Source organism: Silurus aristotelis (assembly GCF_946808225.1).
Source record: "Silurus aristotelis genome assembly, chromosome: 2".
NCBI classification, from domain to species: Eukaryota; Metazoa; Chordata; class Actinopteri; order Siluriformes; family Siluridae; genus Silurus; species Silurus aristotelis.
Window position 1 is genome coordinate 33,134,184 of NC_139575.1, and position 19,492 is coordinate 33,153,675.

Below are 19,492 nucleotides of genomic sequence, written 5' to 3' on the forward strand. Positions count from 1 at the left end.
CTGGGCTCTGATTGGTCCACGCCCCGTGCACTCGTGAGCATTTTGTTTGAGTGTCTTACAGTTGGGCAGTGGCGCTTCTCAGCGGAGACGGTTTTATTTTAGCTTTGTTTTTTAATGAAAACGGTGCCTATTTTATATCTATATATCATTTTACGTATAACAGAGTTGCCTGTTTTCTTGGACGACACTCTTTGTTCTTCCACCGACCCAAAACAACCTGAATCAGATGGGAACCGAGGAGAGAGGTGAGTCGCCAACGGCTGCGTTCCAAATAGCTTCCTTGTTTTATAGCTATCTAGCTTCTAGTATGTCGATTAGCCTTGATTTCACACTGTATGTAGTGTGCCTATATAGTGAGCAGCGAGCCGTTTGAAACGCGATCCCTTGAACGGTCAGTTTCATGAAACGCCCGTAGCCCCAGCCTTCGTTACCGAGTGAGTAACGCAAGCCTCAAAAGTTAGCTCCAGGCTAGGAGGGGAAGTGCGTTTTGAAACTCTTGCCTTGCTTCTAATTAGTTCTTTTGAATATTGCTAATGTGTATTTATACTTATTTGAATGTTGCTAATAAGAAGTGCTTGGTCATATAATTCGGTTCAACTTGTGAACATACCAGTTATCACTATGAACCACCGTCAACGACTGTTACACTTATTTCCTTATAGTATTTATACTTGTATTCCAGAATTGACTGGTAAATACAACAAAATAACGCCAGGTACTCGTATCTTCTTCTGTATTCCTTACTATAATACACTTTATCTTTAGTCCAACAACTTAAAAATGACCTAGCAAACTCCCAACTTTACATTATAACCTGAAGCAGCGATTTGCGGGGTCCAAGCACTATTTATAAACAGCATCATTTGTTTTTTGGAGATTTTATTCAGACTTCGCAATCTGAAATCGACAAAATCTCCTATACCACATAGTGAATCCATAGTGAACACCTACAAAGGCAGCATACATAGTGGTAGCAAAAAGTTTCGAGAGTAGTTTTGTAACACGCCAACAGATGGCAGCACGAGGCTGCTTACACAGTCACAGGGAGCACCGACCTTCATAAGTCAGTTGTAACAAAAGACATTGTCTTGTGGACATTCTGTCCACGTACACACCGTGTCACCGAGCTGCTTCTCACACGTGAGTTCCTCGCCGGACACAACATGATCTCACCTCAGCACACCCACCCTACTTGCCAGATTTGGGTCCTGCGGACTCTGCTCTCTTTCCGAAGATGAAGACCGAGTTCAAAGGTTAAAAGGTTTTGGTTGTGTTATAAAATTTGGATTGGAATCTCATTATGATCGCTGCACAATGCTGGTCTAAAAACCAACAATAGGAATATGGGATGCGATTATACAACGCTTTAGGATGGATTCTAGTGAAAACATAAATATGGCGTTCAAACAGAACGAAAATTATCCATATTACTTCAACAACTATTTTATTTACGTGAGCCCATGTATCTACAGGTCTGTCATTAAAGCATCTTTATTGTATTGTACAAATTGATCTGTGATAACGTATGTGCAATGGGCCCGTCTCATCGCATGTGAAGAACGATCGTCTTGGAAGAATGATGTGAAAACACGGTAGAAAACGTTACTTAACACAACCTAAGAATAAAAACCCTCACTTTTCTCGAGAAACTTGTGTATAAATGTAACCTCAACCGCTATTAATGATCACTTTCACAATCTTGTTCTAAAGATGCATTTCTTCTTTGGTGCAAATCCATACCATGAGTTATAGCTGTCTAAGTAGTTGAAGCCCTGCCCCTGATCTCAGAGGAGTGGTGTTTAATGTTTGTAATATTTTTCCATTGCAAATCTGGTGTGAATTCTGTTTGTAAAATATTTTAGGTAGACACAATTTAGTCTAGCGATTGATAAAGATGATGGTGCTTATTAGCAGTTCTGTCACCGCGGTGAGATGAATTAATTACCAGGCTATAGTTTCTTTCAGATAATGAGCTTTGATTGTCACATGAAAACAATCCCCTTATCTGAAATGATATTGTCAGGGGAAAATACATTAATCAAAAGCAGTCCATAGTTAAAACCATCATGTCTGGAGGTCATCGGTGTTCGCTTTACATTACATAATTCTCCTAGTAGTCAATGAAACCGTTTCATACACTTTAGAAGGCTTTCCCATGGTGCAAAACTATGCATATATATGCACAGTAACTTCTCACTAGCATATTTCTCTTTCTCATGTATATTTTTTCTTTTGTGGTACTGACTCTTATGAACTCTTTCACAGATTGGGTGGATGTGGCCAATGATCTCATCTGCAAGTGTAACGTTAACCTGAGGGTACAGAAGCTCACAGATTGCGATGCCAGTGTGTTTGTGGCCTTATACGAAGCTATCTTAGGCGAAAAAGTACCAGGTAGGCATAATTAAGACTGACATATTTACTTTGATTTTGAACTTACTGGTGGGACAGGGCTTTATGTAAAAAAAATAAATAAACAAATAATAAAGTTTGATAAAAAGGAATATAATAGGGGTTGTCTGCGAGTACATGCAGAAGCTTATGATTTTACTTTCAGTACTCTGGAAAATCTCTTTAATAAAAATGTCATATAATTGAATACCATAGAAATGGGGGGAAAATAGTATTTGCAGGTTCATTCTAAAAGAATTATTTTCTTCTGTGGGTGAATTTCAAATAGCATTTTATTTGGGTTTTAATGCATTATATAGGTTCTTGTACACCATAAATATGAAAATGGAGTTCGGGTAATTGCGGACAATTGCGGATGTTGTCACATGCACGTACAGCCTTTCTGTCAGTCAAAATCGAATCCTGGTGCATTTGAATCCTCGGTTCGAGGAGGATTGAAGGTGTATTGGGAAAGTCATTTGACCCGTCCAGGAGTCGAGAAGGCCTCATTCATACACAAACAGCCTCAAACTTCAGGCAGGCTAAATGGTTACTGGTGGATGCACCATTTACGAGAAATAAAGTCACTTTTACTAAAAATGTCTGCTTTGTTTTTCAGATTACGTCGTAGTACCGAAGAGCCAAGAAGATGATATTCACAACGTACAGTCTGTGATTGACTCACTGGCCTTGGACTATCTCCAGATCAGTTTATCTCACATCACAGGTGCAGACTTGTGAGATTGTCTTGTTTGTGGCTGTTAATATTGGGGTCTAACCATATGTTCTGGTCATAATTAGATTCACGATACTGGCTGTATAATTTCTAAGTGATCCTCAAACTATACAGCCTGCAAAAACAATATACAAAAAACATAATTTTTCGCTAGTAAAAATCTGAAATTATATTGTGAACATAATTTAGAACCGCTTCTAAAAATAAATTCTATAATTAAGTATTAGATATACAATTACTTATAATTGCAGCATCTGGGGTGTTGTTTTTAACCAGACATAGAGCTCCAAAGTTGGCTAAAGTGACGGACTTCCGTAAGCATCTTTTGCTGATCGTTCTATATTGAAACTTTGTGGTATTGATATCAATAAGCTATTAAAGAGACTTGTTAATGGTTATAACATGATTGTTTAATTATATAACCTATAATGTGCTGTGATTGAGGTGATCTGCAGCTGTCATATGCACATTTGATTCCCGGTAATGGTGCAGACATTCCACAAAAGAATGTGATGTGCCTTGAATGCTTATTATTTGTTCAACTCCATGGCTTGCATAAATTGATGTTGATGTTCCAACATCGCAGTTGCGTTAGATTCATAATTTTAAAATGCATTGAACACCCATCTTATTGTCATGTTTGTATCACAATCTTTTTCACATTATAGTAAAAATCACTTCTTATGTCCATCACCTCTTGTAGCAGATCAAGATTTAGTCAGATGAAACAGTGGATATATTTGCCTGGGGGCTTGGTGTGTTTTGCTGTGTATGTGCTAAATAGAGCCCCTTGTTTTAAAGGGAACATTGCTGCTTCTTACAGAGCCTGTTTCTAAGTCTGTGTTTTTTGTTGGTTACTGTTTTTAATTTTTTTAATTTCCAGTGCTCCAATTCTTGTCTCTTTATGTAGGTGAGAACATTGTGAAGGGAGATAAGGATTCCATCCGTAACCTTCTGGAGATCTTTGACGGGCTGCTGGAGTATCTCACAGAACAGCTCAGTGAAGAAGAAGAGCTCCCAAATGGAGGTAAACAGTTTCTTTTTCAATATGTGTGATTGTTTACCATCCTGCCTGAACCTATTGCGATCGAGTCTGTGAGGGTGAGCTGTGGTGTCTTTCATCTTGCTGATTCACTCTGTATTTCATTCATAAACTCGCCCACATGAACAAACTGGATATAACTGCCGTTGGAAGCAGCTCAAGCAGGGATTACTGGCGTCTGGTCAGGTATTAAATGATCTAAGAGCGTTGTTTGCCGGGCTAGTCTGACTCTGCTGTGACCCAATAGACTGCATTGCCTCCATAATGGGTCTGGCTCAACTCATTACCTTGATTTATAAATGTTAGGGAAGCACTGATACTGAGGGCAGGTTTTGGGGTCATATTTACCCGAAATCGGAATAATATATATATATATATACATGTTTCTGTCTCTCTCTGTCTCTCCCTGTCTCTGTGTCTCTCTCTCTCTCTCTCTTTCTTTTTTTTTTATTTTTTTATTTATTTATTTTTTAATCGCCTGTAATTCATTTAACGAGCAAAGACATGTTTGGCATCTTGATCTTCACGCCTTTTTTTTTGCACTGGATCTAAATGCAAATTCGAGCTAAAAATATCTGCTCTGTTGTACTGGTTCTCAAAGTTTGAATATGGAATTTTGGAAAGATAGAATCATTTGTTTGGTCAATAATTGAATTTACTAATCTGCTATTTTACACACTTGTGTGTTTTTTTTTTTTTTTTTTTTTTTTTTTTTTATGCATAATTATAGAACGTAAATATAGTATATAAATATCTAGGTATTCATTGTAGGCGAGTTAGATGTCATTGTAAAAAATGGGAAAATTTGAACGAATACAAATTATTAGTTACTGCTTTTTCTCTGACTGTATATTCTTCCCTGAATACTGCTGTCTCTTGCCAGGAAAAAAAAAGAATGAATCTTTCCTTTTTTAAAAACTTCACACAGTATTTAATTAAAGCCTTCCGACCAATCAGAGTAACCTAGGCAACCACTAGTCCAACAGGAGAATATGATATGAAGCCAATGTTTATAAAAATTTTGTTTATCATGGTTTAATATTCAATATGAGATCTTGTAAGTGAAGTCGTAATTGTGTACACAAAAAGCTCTGTATTAGGACAAGTTGTACTGTTTCGTTTCATTGTCGTCATGTGCTTAGTCGTTGTTTCTGTCCCCACAGAGCTTAATGGTACGGTGCCCCCTGCAGAAACACAGGCGCAGGATAAAGAGGAGAAACTGTCTCAGATATCAAGCACACAGTGAGGCCTTTGCATTACACATACAAACACATGCAGTGTAAATAGACATTATTATTACTACCTTGACATTTCTGTATCAGGGCTGCATTAGTTGCAATGACGGCAGCGTACAAACCGGTTAAAAGAAAACCTGTTGACATGCCAGCCTTGTAAGAGTGATTAACAGTAGAAGGAAGCAGGAACAAGTTTGGTGTTTACAGTTTGCTTTCATTCCTGATGTCTCACAAAGTGCATCCATAGAAATGTAGTAGATATTATTTAAAAATTGCTCGCAGGATGCTGTAAATATGAACAAAACATTTAGCAAAACCAGGGACATGTTCATTTATTGAATGGTCAAATTAATTTTTATTATAAATTTTTTTGTTTTTTACACCAGCAAGCTATAGTGAGTATCTTGTGAATGCAGTGGAACTGGTTTTGGTGGTGCTGTAGCTTTTTACTGTATTAGTCATAATGCACAGGCTGGGAAGGCACCTCAAAGCTCATAAAATAAACGCTTTTCAGAGATGTATGTCTACATTAACACAATTTCTAAAGCTCTCAAAGCAGCTTCAGAGTGGTGTTCTGGGAAATCAATTAAACAACAGTTTTTGAACAATCGGATTTGCATTCACCAGCATTGGGACATGTGGGAGTGTGGATAGAACAAGATTTCTACACATTACAAATAACTAAATCAGTTGTTTAAGAAATGCACATTCTCATTTATTAGCATCAATTCTTTCAGCAACCGAAAAACAAAGGGTGCTGTTGAATTAAAAAACCATAACAAAAATCAGTAACGCAAGAAGAATAAAAACAGAACTTTTATAATTTAACATTGTCCTCATTTCTTCCTTATCATTTTTATTTCAGTTCTGATATCCAGTCCAGTAAATTCTCCCTCCATTCCTGGAACGGAGATGAATCGGAGTCGACAGCTGAGCTGATCCGGTTGGGCGATTCAGCTCGTACATTCACCACAAAGCAAGAAGGTGCACTTTAATTATGAGAGCATGAGTTCACCCGAATATAGTCTGCACCTTTAGGTCTTAACGTATACCTAGCGATGTCAACCTTGCTGTTGAAACACTGGGATGCTTAACAAATTTTTATTTATTTATTTATTTTACATTTCAGTCATTTCTACTGAGAAAGCTCTCAGTGACCCCGATCTACCCACAGCTCAACCTTCTCAGCAGCTTGAGTCCTTTCACTCAGCCATTCCTCTGCAGCCTCCCCACCAGACCACTCCACATCGAGCAGGGAAAACACCTCATGCTTCCTCATCATTGCCTCACACAGAGAATAATAAGGAAGATGCAGAGTGTACAAATAAACAGGTAAGACATCATCCAAAGCTTTAATTTTCCTCCTCTTTTTTGATCTATACAATTATCAATATCCGCACACAATGCATGGACAAGAGTTGTGGACACATCACTGTTATAGTAACTTCCATATTAATTATATATAATATATATTTTTGTATATATTGGTGTTGTAGCTACCGACATTTTTATTACATTGAATAGTCAAGTAATTGGATAAGAAGTACAGTAATCCCCCGCTTTACCGAGTTTCGAAACTCACACCCCCGGGTTAATCGCAGAATTGCATTTGCAACTAATTAGTTTGGCAGATTTTGCCGGTCTCTTGCAGATAAGCACGATAGACCAAACAACTTATAGGGAATTGTTTTTATGGAGGTTTATGTTGAAATAATGACATTTTATTAATAAAAATAATTATTGATTATAAAATGAAGTAACATGTTAATACAGTACTGTATACATAAATAGCATCTCTTTTATAAATATAAATATATATAAAATATATTTACATGAAAAAATAAAAAATCATGAATACAAACATAAAAATAAACAGATTACTCTAAACGATAGAGCAAAAAACTTTATAGGGAGTGGTTTAATGTTAAAATAGTTTTTTACATAAAATAATACATAATATATACATATACAAAAAATAAAATAAACCTCTGTACATGCTTTCTTTATGTTTAAGTTTGAAATGATCCCAAACGTTGAAAGCTTTCTTTTGTTCTTTTTTGGCCTGAATCTATTAAAGCTTCCGTTTCTGCCACATAAAAAAGTTTGTCTATTGCCAAGTTTTTTTTTTCTCGCAATTGCGACTTTATTTCTCATAATTCTGTCTTCTTTTTTTTCCTCGTAGGTCTGACTTTTAACATTTTTTTTTTGCAATTCTGATTTTATTTGCTCTTTACAATTGTGTAATGCGTTTTGGCACTACAGAGAGGGTGACGCCGCCCGATTGGCTAAAAAAAAGTCGGAATTGCGAGAGATAATATATATAAATAATAAGGACTAATGCAAAGCACATTCATATTTTTGTATGTAGGAATTGTATGGCTATAAGTAAGCTTTGTTAATTTGGCACATGGAATTTCTTTTCCTTTGTCCATTTCAGTGCCAACAATTCTGCCTGTTCCATCATGTTTACACACTCACGCACACACTCCAGCTATACAGTGCCTCCGGCTTGGAGGCTGCCGATGACTAGGATCCCACTGCGTCATCGCCACAGAAACTCCTAAACACACATTGCTACATCTGTCACAGCTGTAATGTTACAACATGCTTTAACACCCACTAGTTTAGCTCGATGTTTTACTAAGTACATAAAATCACACTTTCCTCGCAGAAAGGAAGCCCAGGGAAAGGAATTCCTGCACTGAAAGGGAAAACCATTTCTATTGAAGCAATTCAATGAGGTCATTTCTTTGTTAAGTGGTTAAAAGGAGGGATTGAGGTTTGCGTCATAGATTCGCTAAGCTGTAGCACACACAAACATCGAGCTGCCGTGGTGAAGCTGGCTGCTGAGAATCAACCATATGTGAGAAGGGGTTTGAATAAGCAAATGAAGAGTGCAACACGAGATGCAAACATCGAGGCAGCAGATCTTGTGTCTAGCTTGTGTCCTGTCTGATGCAACCCTTGGTTTGTTCACATTTATATCTAATCATTTAGATGTATTGATTTGGAACATGGTGGGTAGCATGACTGCCACACAGCGAAAGGTTTCTGTTTGGACCCTGTGCCCGGGTTAGTTTTCACACCGCACAGCTTCCATACACACACCTTAGTATTACTAAAGGGCCTAACAGTGGCTCTCTGGCAGACTTTGGGATTTGAAGTTGCAAAGTAAATTTGGATTTTATTTTGATGCTATTAGTATTAGACAGTTGACCGAAACATGTTTCTCTGCTCTCTTTTACAGAATGGTCATTCCCCAAAGTGTAATGGTATTCAGACCAATGGGATTCACACTTCTGGTATGCATCAGCTTTATATCACCCCTGTGTAAATGCCTGATGTTAACACGTTGATCATTTAATCTTCTATTAGTACATGTGCTGCATAAATGTGAACTCGCATGAATGAGTGGTAATGCCAAGCTGAATTTCGAATTAGAATCCAAATGATCACAATTATAGAAGGAAGTAATTTTGCTCCTAGATTGCAATAATGGTGAGCAGCAGTTTGTTTGTCTCTAGCAGAAAGCGAGAGGTCTGAACAGAGTATGAAAGAAACACAGCCTGAGGCTCCAAAAGCACAAGTGGAGGTAGGATGCTGAGTTTTTACATTTGTACCTAAGGCAAAATAGGAAACCAGTATTACTACAGACGGAAACTGATCTTTTTCAAAGTTTTGAGCACACAATTGTTGTAAGAAAATTTGTTTAACAAACATGACATTGGAGCTTGCATACATATTAATGTCTTCTTAATCTTAGTGTGTGCAAAGATTTACATTCCATGTCCATGACATCTTATTTGATATGAAACTGGAAATCTCTTCCTTACAGGCAGGTAGGGAGGGAGCACGGCGTGTCCTGTTCCAAACTCAGCCGGACGTGCTACTCATGTCCCTTCCACGTGAACAGGACCAGAGAGAGAATACTCGCACACACAGCCGAGTGGAAGAGAGGCAGAGCGATGAAGAGCAGTTTTACAGTTCTGGCTCATCCTCTGGAAGACGGAGGAGCTACAGGAGCAGGAGGTAGAAAACTGAGTAAAGGACACATGTGCTGAAATGAATCAAAAATGTCCTCTTGAATGTTGTTCTATAAAGTACTGCAAGAGGCATTCTGAGGTTTTTCTGTATTTGCCTAAGGCTGATGGAGGAAAACGAAGACCCGTTATCCAGACGCAGTCAGAAAAACAGACAAACGGAGCAGGAGCTGCATGAGATGTCCGAGAAACTCGCTTGTCGTCTCGAGGAGCTCGATCTTGTGAGTGTTGGGTACTTTTGCCTCAGTTTCCTATTTTTGTCTGTGCTGAAGCACAACAGTGACAGTAATATCAGTGACTGAGTTATGTGAAGAGAAAAGCGCATTTTAAAATAATTTTATCCTGTCCATTTATAAGTTTGTCTTACTTATGCAGATGCTGAAGAGGGCTTTGGGGGAGACGGGGGACAAGTCAAAGCCCGCAGAGGAGGACAAACATTCCCACCACAGTGACAGTGTCATGGAGTGCAGACGTGTCCCCAGACCCACAGGTACCTTTTGTAACTCTTTCTGCTGTAGCTTTCATTAGATTTTTAAATCAACCATGTCTTTGAATATGATGTGATGCGATGTTAATTTCCTACACAGACAAGACCAGCGTGAACAGACCTCCTCGCACACGCTCCCTTTCCCCATCACCTCCTCCAGTGTGTCGTTCAAGTCAGAGCATGCCAGAGGGCACTCCGCTTACACACACACGGAAACACACGGCCCGACGACGGCCCGACGAGCTCGGACACATTCAGGACCAGCAGAGAAAAATCCAGGTCAGATAGAGTTGAAATAGAGCTGATGATCTGCTGTGCAATGTTACAAATACACCGACTTTGCATGACCTTATGGCCATAACATTATGACCACCTGCATAATATTGCGTTGGTCCCCCTTTTGCTGCCAAAACAGTTCTGACCCTTCGAGCATTAACAGCATTAACTTCTTCACCAATTTGAGCTGCAGGAGCTCATCTATTAGATCGGACCACACAGCCAGCCTTTGCTTGCATAAATGATCCAATGACCCTGTTATGGGTTCACCACTTTCTTCCCTGGACCACTTTTGATAGATACTGATCACTGCAGACCGGGAACCTAGTCATCAAGCCAGCACAATTTGGCCCTTGGCAAACTCTCTCAAATACTTACGCTTGCCATTTCTCCTGCTTCTAACACATCAACTTTGAGAACAAAGTTCACTTGCTGTCTAATATATCCCACGCACTAACATGTACTATTATGAAGAGATAATCAGTGTTATTCTCTTCACCAGTCATAATGTTATGCCTGGTCAGTGTATGCTAGCGAATGTTGCACCTGTTTTAAGATGGGAAAATCACATTGGCTTATATATTCATACATTGTGGATGCATTTAGTCATCATACATAGTCATAGTCATCTCAACAGAAAATCTCACGGATTAGCAAAATAAAGATATAGATATAAATTGGAAAATTCCACTTATGAACCGTAAAACTTGGTATGTGCTGCAAAAGAAATAGATTATGCTGAGATGGGAGTGTTGTGCATCCTTGTAGCATGTAGTTGCCTGGAAAAATCCTTTACAACGGTGTAACTGACCCAGAAGCTAAAGTCAATGTTTAATTATGTTACATGACCGCTGCTGCCTGATTACAAATTTATAATTTCTATCAGCTACACTGACATCCAGTCCGATCACCACACATACATAATCATTTCTCATGTATTTTTATACACGGTGTGAGAAATCACATAAGCCGTGTATAAACTTACCTTTAACCCTAAGCGTGTAGTTAATTGCTTTTCAATAGTTTGTACACTCTGGGGGAAGTTTATTACTGCTGTTATATCTGCCCACTGTTTCACACTGAATAATATCTACAAAAACTATAACATTATCATTTTTGTAAAGAAAGAATCTTGTTTTCTATGGTTGTGATGTACTATCATGGTGGTGTCTTTCTCGATTTGGCCTCTAGATGGTGGCTGAAGCTTATGAGGCTGAGCTGAAGAACTTTGATGAGCAGCAGAGAGTAGATCTGGCAATTGAAAGACTGCGAGCTCAGGAGGCTGTAAGGACGTCTAGATGATATATTGATTCATATGTTATAAATACTTTGTCTCTTTTATTTGTATCTTATGTTTTGAGAAATTTTTATACACTATATGGACAAAAGTATTAGGACACCTTACAGTTCCTTCCCTGAACTGTGTTACCACAAAGATGGAGTTTCAACACATTTTCCATCCACTTGAACTAAGAGACCCAAACCTTTTTCAGCATGACCGTGCCCCTGTGCACAAAGTCAGCTCTATAAACATATGGCTTTGATAGTTTGGAGTGGAAGATCTTGCCTATTAAAGAGCTCTGACCTCCATTCTAATGATCACTTTTGGAATAAATTTGTATTTCTCCCCAGAACTCCCTACATCAGTACCGATCTTTACTAACGTCCTTGTGGCCGAATGAGCACAAATCTCTACAAGCAAACTCCAAAATCTATTGGAGGTTATTATAACATCAAATGGAGAGTAGATGCGGAGTGTGTTGTTTAAAAAGCACCATATGCCTCTTATGGTCATGTGCCCACAAACTTTTGTCCATATATAATATATTTAAATGTACAGTAAATAATATTTTAATAAAATGTTATCATTTAAAAAACGAGAAATAAAGCTTGAAAGTCATTATCCATAGATTGTCATTTGTACTAAAAAAAATCATGGCGACACAAACCCTTTTTTTTTTTTACGTCTTTGTTAATGTAGGAGCGAGAGTACAGGGAGGCTATACATAAAGAAGCATCTCGCGCTTTAAAATCCCCTAACTACAGATCAGCATCGACCGTCCCACACAAGTGTCCCCGCTCCAAACCTGCAGCTCCCAGCCGGCCTCGTGCCCAGACCCGCAAAACAGCCCCATGTAAGTCCTTGAACCCTTGTCCTTGTAACATAGCACAAGCTGCAGAGGTGCGTTGTGTCACTTACCGTATTCCTGTATTGTATAAAACAATTCTTCCTTCTACTGTGCTTTCTGTAAACTAACCTACATTATAAACTCAAATATCATTCAAGCTCTCCCTGGCCCATTTCATGATTAATATTATTTGGCTGCAACTCCTGGGCCTTTTTTTGTGACTGTTTGTAAAAACCTGCATCTAGCCAGTAAAATTTACTAAAGCTTGTGATAGGGTATGGTCAGCCAAGTAGAACATTTTTGCAGCATTAAAAAAAAAAAAAAAAAGAAATATATATATATATATATATATATATATATATATATATATATATATATATATATATATATATATATATATGAATTACTATTTATGCAATGACACAATTATTCCTGTTACTGGCTTACAGGATTGGAACCTGATGTCGTCTTCTGCCTTTAAGGTTTTACGTGTTGTGTGATTTTTATTTTTTACTTATCATAGTAATTTTGCTAACAAGAACCCTAATGGGAGAAGCCGAAATAAAGTTTATAGTCATTTTGCTAACAAGAACTAGTCTAGACCATTCTTCTTTAATGCCTTGAACACAGGTTTTCTCAAAGCAGCTAATATAAACGTTCCTTATTTTGTTGTTATGTACAGTGGAATATATGATGTAATTGTCATAGTGTTCAGGTGACTGCCCCAAATGAACCAACTCTTAATGGAAACATGCTTATGATTGTCCGAAATTTTTTTTCCCCATTCTATGTTTAAAGTGAAACCCTTCATTTAAAAAACGTGCTTGGAGAATGAAAGCTTGTGTATGTTTGTGTGTAGTGCGGGTGAAGGAGAACGACTTGTTGCCAACTCTCTTGGACGACTTCCCTCCTCTGCAGTTCTCGCCTCACACCCTGTCTCGCATGTGGAAGCAGCAGCTCCGGCAGGTTGACCAGCTCAGTGTTTTGGACAACCAGCGCAAACACAGACGCAAACACACTAGTCAGGTTAGAACAGATTACGCATAATGGATATGATTCTTTGTAGTCAATGTGAAGTACCGAATGAATAGTTTATCTTGTCATTATGCTGAGCTCGGTTAAATACCATCAAAATCAAATCAGAAGGTGAGTTCATGCACATGGATTTGTATGTATGGTATGTGCTCTATATAATCCAAGCCTAATTATTAAAACAAACCAAAAAAATGTGTTTGTCATTTTAACAATTATAAAAGGATTTTTCAGTTTTAACACAGGAGAAAGCGACACTTTCCAGTTTCTTAGCAACATCAGTAGCTTTTTTTTTTTTATAGAAAAATATAGGAAGTATGAAAGACTGCAGCTTTTTATAGTTCATATAGGTCATTATAGGGAATAATTCTTCATTAAATATACTTATAAATGTTTTGATAAATTGTGGTATAGAATTTATTAATAAATTAAAAGTTAGACTACTTGTCAGATGCTGTAGCTATGGTGTAAAAGAAATAAACTTAGATTTATTAGACAATATTTGCTTAGACCCCTGGCTTTTTTTTACAACGGCATGCCCTAGTGTGTTTTATTCCTTAGTTGTGAATTACTTAGTCATTCACAGAGCTGTGTTAGTTATTATAGCTGCCTACTGATGTGTCTAATGTTTGGTTTTGAATATATTCGACACAATTTTTTTTTTTTATATAGATAGAGGAAGCCCAGAAGAGACAAGACTTGCTCATGGATATCGTGCACAAAGAGCAAGAGCACAGTCGTCGCCTGGTGAGCACAGATGGATTGAAGTTTTAAAGAAGGAATAGAACATAAATTTTTTTTTTCTGCATCGAACATGATCTCTGTCTTTCACAGAAGGATTTCAGAGAGAGGATCCAGCAGCAGAGGTCTTCGCAGAATAAGCTGCGGGACCAGAGGCAGCAGGTGGCCCGCGCCCGCAAATACCACAACGATTACCACGTGCAGCTGCGGGCCCGACTCCTCAGAGCCCGTACACGAGAGGAAAGGGTGAGTCACACTTCAGCTATTCCTCCCTCTACTCAGCACTCTCTGGGGGGGGGGGGGGGGTGACTGACGGAAATCTCTAACTCGCCGCTTAATTATGTCTAGTTACCATTTCCATTAGGCAGGACATGCATTAAATTGTTAAAACTCCCTTTCATCTTTAACATTGCTTGATTGGTGTAATGTCAGGATAAAGATTAAAGGTCTAAAAATGGTCTTATACTTTGGCTATGCAAAGCGCATCTCAAAATCAGCAACAAACAAATCTACTAGACAAGTATTTATGTACCCTTAGTAGTGCATGTTGGTCCCAATCATCAGCAAGTATTAAAAACAGCACAGCTTTTTTATATTATACAACGGAAACTGTATATCTCTCGTTTAAGTTTTGGTACTTTGGTCATCGAAGGTCTGAGATGTGTCTGTCCGTGTGCACGCAGATGTTTCGGCAGGTGTTTGAGGAGGGCCTGGAGCTGCAGAAGGCTCATCTGAGGGAACAGCGTTCGTACGCTAAAGAACAGCGTCAAGAGCACGCGCGCAAACACAGAGAAGAGATCGAGGCCATGGAAAACTACTACAAGGATCAGGTACTGGCACTGGCAGCTGGCTTTCATTTAAGTCTTTGCTTTGTGATTAAAACTGAAAAGATTGTCATATTTTAATCCTCGGTGTGATCTGGGAAAGTGTGAAATTTGTGTTGATTTATAACGTGATCTTGATTGTGCGAATGTTGTTACAAAAGTATAACATGGTCAATTTGAGTAACGGTTACCCTCCTTATCTCAGTCATTTCTAAATTAAATTTTATTCCTGCACAGTTTTCCATCCTCTCCGAAAGAGTCGCTCTAGAGCGAGAGGAGATCCAGGTACGCAAGAAAGCCCAGGAAAAGGTGAGTTCTAATTTGCTTAAAATGTGTTTATGTGGTATCTATCATATATCCAGTACACATTAAGTCACACATCCATTAGAAATTAGCCCCATATTGGTTCTTTCTGCATTTTTTTTTTTTTGTTTGTTTCCATTTGACATTTTGCTGACATTCGAGGACATTTTAAATATTTAAACTTTAAAAAAAAAATTATAATTGTAATCATAACTTGTACTATTTATAATTTAAATACCTATAATGTTTCTTTATACAACAATTTCAGTCTTGCTACATGTTTACGGATGTATGTAATTTTTATTTATATATATATATATATATATATATATATATATATACACACACACCTCTCCACAAAAATAATAGTGATGAGTCGTTCATAAACGAATCGTTCATTTTTAATGAGTCTTTAATGTGACTCAGATGAACGAATAGTCTCAGAGTGATATGTTCATTTTCTACTCGACGTGCATGAGCAAAGCATCGCAAAATCTCCGTAGGTTAAATACAGGAAAGAGAATTGAGTAGTTTCCTTTGACTCTTCTTGTCCGAGTCTTTTGTTCTTTTGTCACCTGACTCTCATATACGCTATGCAGTGCATTTACACAGGGGGAAAAAAAATTTATTGTTCATTTTCACAAACGAGATTCAAAATCACCAAGTCAACTAAAATGATGATCTTCCCATTACTACAAAATACTTTACAATTAAGTCCAACAATCTCACAGATGTTGCATTCATACAGTAATGTACAGAGCTACATTTATAGAAATGAATTGTGTATTGTAGCAGCTTTTTAATTGTTAAAACCCCAAACCCTGGCACCATCGGCAGGTGTAGCTGTTACTGTCGTTTCTGCTGTTCAGTTCTTTGGCAGTTTCTTTTATCTTTCGTAAGTACTCACAGAGTAAGTGAAAGCAAAGTATAATTTTTTCCTGTATCTAAATCCCAAGGTTCTTCATTACCTCTAAATACATATAGTTACAAAATAAAGTAAAAAAAAGAAAAAAAAAAAGTGAAAGGCATGTAGACGCTGTTAGTAAGGCAGCTGCATGTGCCCAAATTGCATGTTGGATGAAACCTGCTGCTCACATAAACATAAAAATATGTGTGTATAATATTTTTGACAGAATAAATTACCTCACATTTATATATTCGTCATTCTCGTTTAATCTTTCAGGCTCTGCACAAAATGAAACGAGAGCTGAGAAGCAAGATGGAGCAAGAGATCAGCGAGTTACAGAAGATCATCGTTCAGGATGACGAGGACGACTACTTCCGCGAGCTGGAGGTGGAGCGGCTGCGCAGGCGCGTGCAAATGGCACGAGCTGCACATACTGACTGCAGGAAAGTGAAGAGCCTGTTACAGTGAAAACTCGTCAACTAGGGACCGGTCTCAACCTTCACTCACCCTAATGGCAGTCTGGAGGCGTTTCCACTTCTTTCCACATGAGCTGGATCGTTGCACAAGGGCTTCTAATGAGCACATTTCTACAAAAGCCGGGTAGAGGAATCTCGAATCGATCATTTCCCTTCGAATCATCATCAAGATCGAGACAATTTGATGACATATTTCGTTTAGACAGTGCACAGGTCATTTTATGTAAAGTCTACCAAAAAAATCCTTTATGGAAAAGGAGTCATTTTAAGATTAAAGCTGAGGCTTGTTACTGTAAGTAACAGTGATCGGGTTATAAAATGTATTCAGGCATTTGTAATGTAATTTATTGCAATATTTGATGCACAAATTAGGGTACATGATGATATATATAATCTATTAGCTTTAGATTTTTCAATATGCAACCAATGAGGATTAAATAATAATAAAAAATATATATATATATATATAAAAAAAAAAGAATTACTACATTGGAGTATAGATATAAAAAAAAAAAAAAAAAAAGCCTTATGTTTAAATGCCTTAGCGGAAGCCTTCCACCCCCCCTAATCTTTTAGGCCGGAAACTGTGATTGCAATTCAAGCTTGGCGTTATACTTCATACTTCATAATACCATTCGAATTCTAAAGACAATATGATTCACGTAGCACGTAACTCATTTCACTCTCGTTATAACCACATCGCAAGCTGATAATCTTTTACGCCCCTTTTTTTTTAGGCGATCAGGCCGAACCACGCGTAGATTTCACATCGAGATTTTCTCTAATTACCGACGTTGTGTCAAAGTTCCTCACGCCAATCCTGAGATCTGAGACACCGCTCGCTATCTGCTCTCAAAACACCACACCCTGACTGTTTAATTCTCATTCGACAGTGTTGAATTTTTTATAATGACTGTTTCTTCTTTTTGCTGGGTTTTATTCTAAAATTCAAACAGATTTGAAACTAAAGTAACCGTTCAGCTGCTATCGTTTCCTATTGGAACCTAAAACCAGCTGGTCATGTCCCACACAAGGGACACTTGTTCAAGTTTAGACACAGGGTTACTGTACTGTTTAAATGCAAAACATTATTTTCTGTTGTAAAACTGTAAGTCGGATCAGCTCCATGTAGCACGTGAGACATATTTATTGATAAAACTTGGATCTGTGTAAAAAAAAAATGTATGTGGACACTATTACTGGAGAACGGTTCCGGATCGGCATGTGGAGTCCTGCGTATGATGAGTCCTCCACCTTGAACACACTGAACCTTTTACTTGCTGCTAACAACGAGTCTTCCTCCATCACTAACTGCTGATGCAAGTCTAAATGAACCTGTTGTTTTGTCTTTTTTTCTTTGTCGATAGAAAGAAAAAAAAAATGCGATCATGCACCTTTCCACCCTGATGTGGACCGCTGATTATTACATAGCTGTTAACGATGATCTGCAAATCTTTTGAATTATTTTATTTTGGAAATTCCCGTTGCTGGATCGGTCTTCCTAAAAGTGTGAAACCTGTCATAAGTTAAATATTTATTAAACTCATTTTGCTCATTGCACTTTTATTGACATGCTTCAGTGAAACACTGGTGATCACTGTATTTCCTAAAAATGATCGATAACACTTGTGCATAATTATAGCAGTATCTGTATCATGACATTTTGACATAGTTGGTGTGCATGTTGGCATTTGCATATGTAATACACACACCTATCATATATACCATCATTCAAATAAGTGTAAAAATTAAACCAACATAAAAATGAGACATAAACAGTTCAGACTATCCTGAATGAGTGGACATAATCCTACACTTAAATGAGCTCTTGGACTCTCTCTGACATGAAGTAAAAAATAGACTTTTAATGACTAGACACTAGCTGTTTTGTAGACCTTTCTGTTGTTCATTAATAAACGAAACTTGTACTTGGCCAACTGCTGTGGAATAAGAGGAATAAAACATATTGAGACTTGTTATGGGGCAATAATCCACTGCTGTACTTGTCTGCACCCTGTCATTGATCAATGTCCTTTAACAGCTTTCTCTGACGTACTGTGGAGGTGGGCAACAGAGAGAGAGAGGAGCAACAGATGGTTTGATCATGTGCAGATAAGGGACATGGGGTGTATGAGTATAAGAATGTTGAGGATTGAGCTGCCAGGCAGGAGGAAAAGAGGAAGGTCAAAAAGAAGTTTTATGGATGTGGTGAGGGAAGACATGCAAGGTGGTTGGGTAGAAAGTGGCAGATGTAGAGGAGAGACTGATAATGAAGACAGACGACCAGCTGTGGCGACCCAAACGGAAGCAGCCGAGAAAAGATATACAGTATTATCCGACGCGCTTCATTCTTACTCAAGTGAACGTACAAATAAAACCATTCAATCAAATTTGCAGAAAGGATAAAGAAACCGCCTCAAAGTGTGCTAATTGGATATGAGTAGGTATAGGTCCCGCCCACTAATTAGTGCAGCGCGCGCACACACACCTTACATAAAATGTCTTATTTATTAGTCCCATACGAACGCGAATTATTACCGAAAATGCGTCAAAAGGTAAGTTCACTTCAAATTTCTACTATATATACATTTCCTAGCTAGTTTGTTTTTGATGCTAATGCCGCCTTAGCATAAAATCCAAAAGTCCCAAACCCAATTCGACTTTGGTTTGAGTTCGTAGAATAGTTAATAAGCAGAGGTGACAAAAGTGCAAACATCCTTTACTTAAGTAGAAGTACAGATACTCATGTTTTAAAATACTCGGGTAAAAGTTGAAATACTGATTATACTTTTTTACTCAAGTGAAAGTAAAGAAGTCTTGGCTCTGACATGTACTTAAGTAAAAAGTAGTTATTACTTCTACCTGTTTTAGCT

The 19,492-nt window shown here is 37.9% G+C and overlaps 1 protein-coding gene across 3 annotated transcripts; it reads left to right on the forward strand.

Annotated features, from left to right (window-relative positions):
- Nucleotides 1-2: 2 nt before the first annotated feature.
- Nucleotides 3-18,179, forward strand: LOC310715686 (centrosomal protein of 95 kDa-like). Of its 3 annotated transcripts, none has more exons than XM_083522297.1 (21): nt 3-245; nt 2,266-2,394; nt 3,011-3,118; nt 4,038-4,154; nt 5,333-5,411; nt 6,270-6,388; nt 6,534-6,736; nt 8,652-8,706; nt 8,932-8,996; nt 9,240-9,433; nt 9,548-9,665; nt 9,820-9,934; nt 10,032-10,210; nt 11,399-11,491; nt 12,189-12,342; nt 13,196-13,362; nt 14,041-14,115; nt 14,203-14,355; nt 14,793-14,939; nt 15,171-15,242; nt 16,420-18,179. In XM_083522297.1, the coding sequence occupies exons 1-21, from the start codon at nt 227-229 to the stop codon at nt 16,609-16,611; spliced, it is 2,553 nt and encodes an 850-aa protein (XP_083378423.1). In that variant the 5' UTR covers nt 3-226; the 3' UTR covers nt 16,612-18,179. The 3 variants fall into 3 exon arrangements, with proteins under 3 accessions (XP_083378423.1, XP_083378421.1, XP_083378422.1); XM_083522295.1 differs by having other exon boundaries at nt 10-245; nt 8,914-8,996; XM_083522296.1 differs by having other exon boundaries at nt 34-245; nt 8,929-8,996.
- The last annotated feature ends 1,313 nt before the right edge of the window (nt 18,180-19,492 follow it).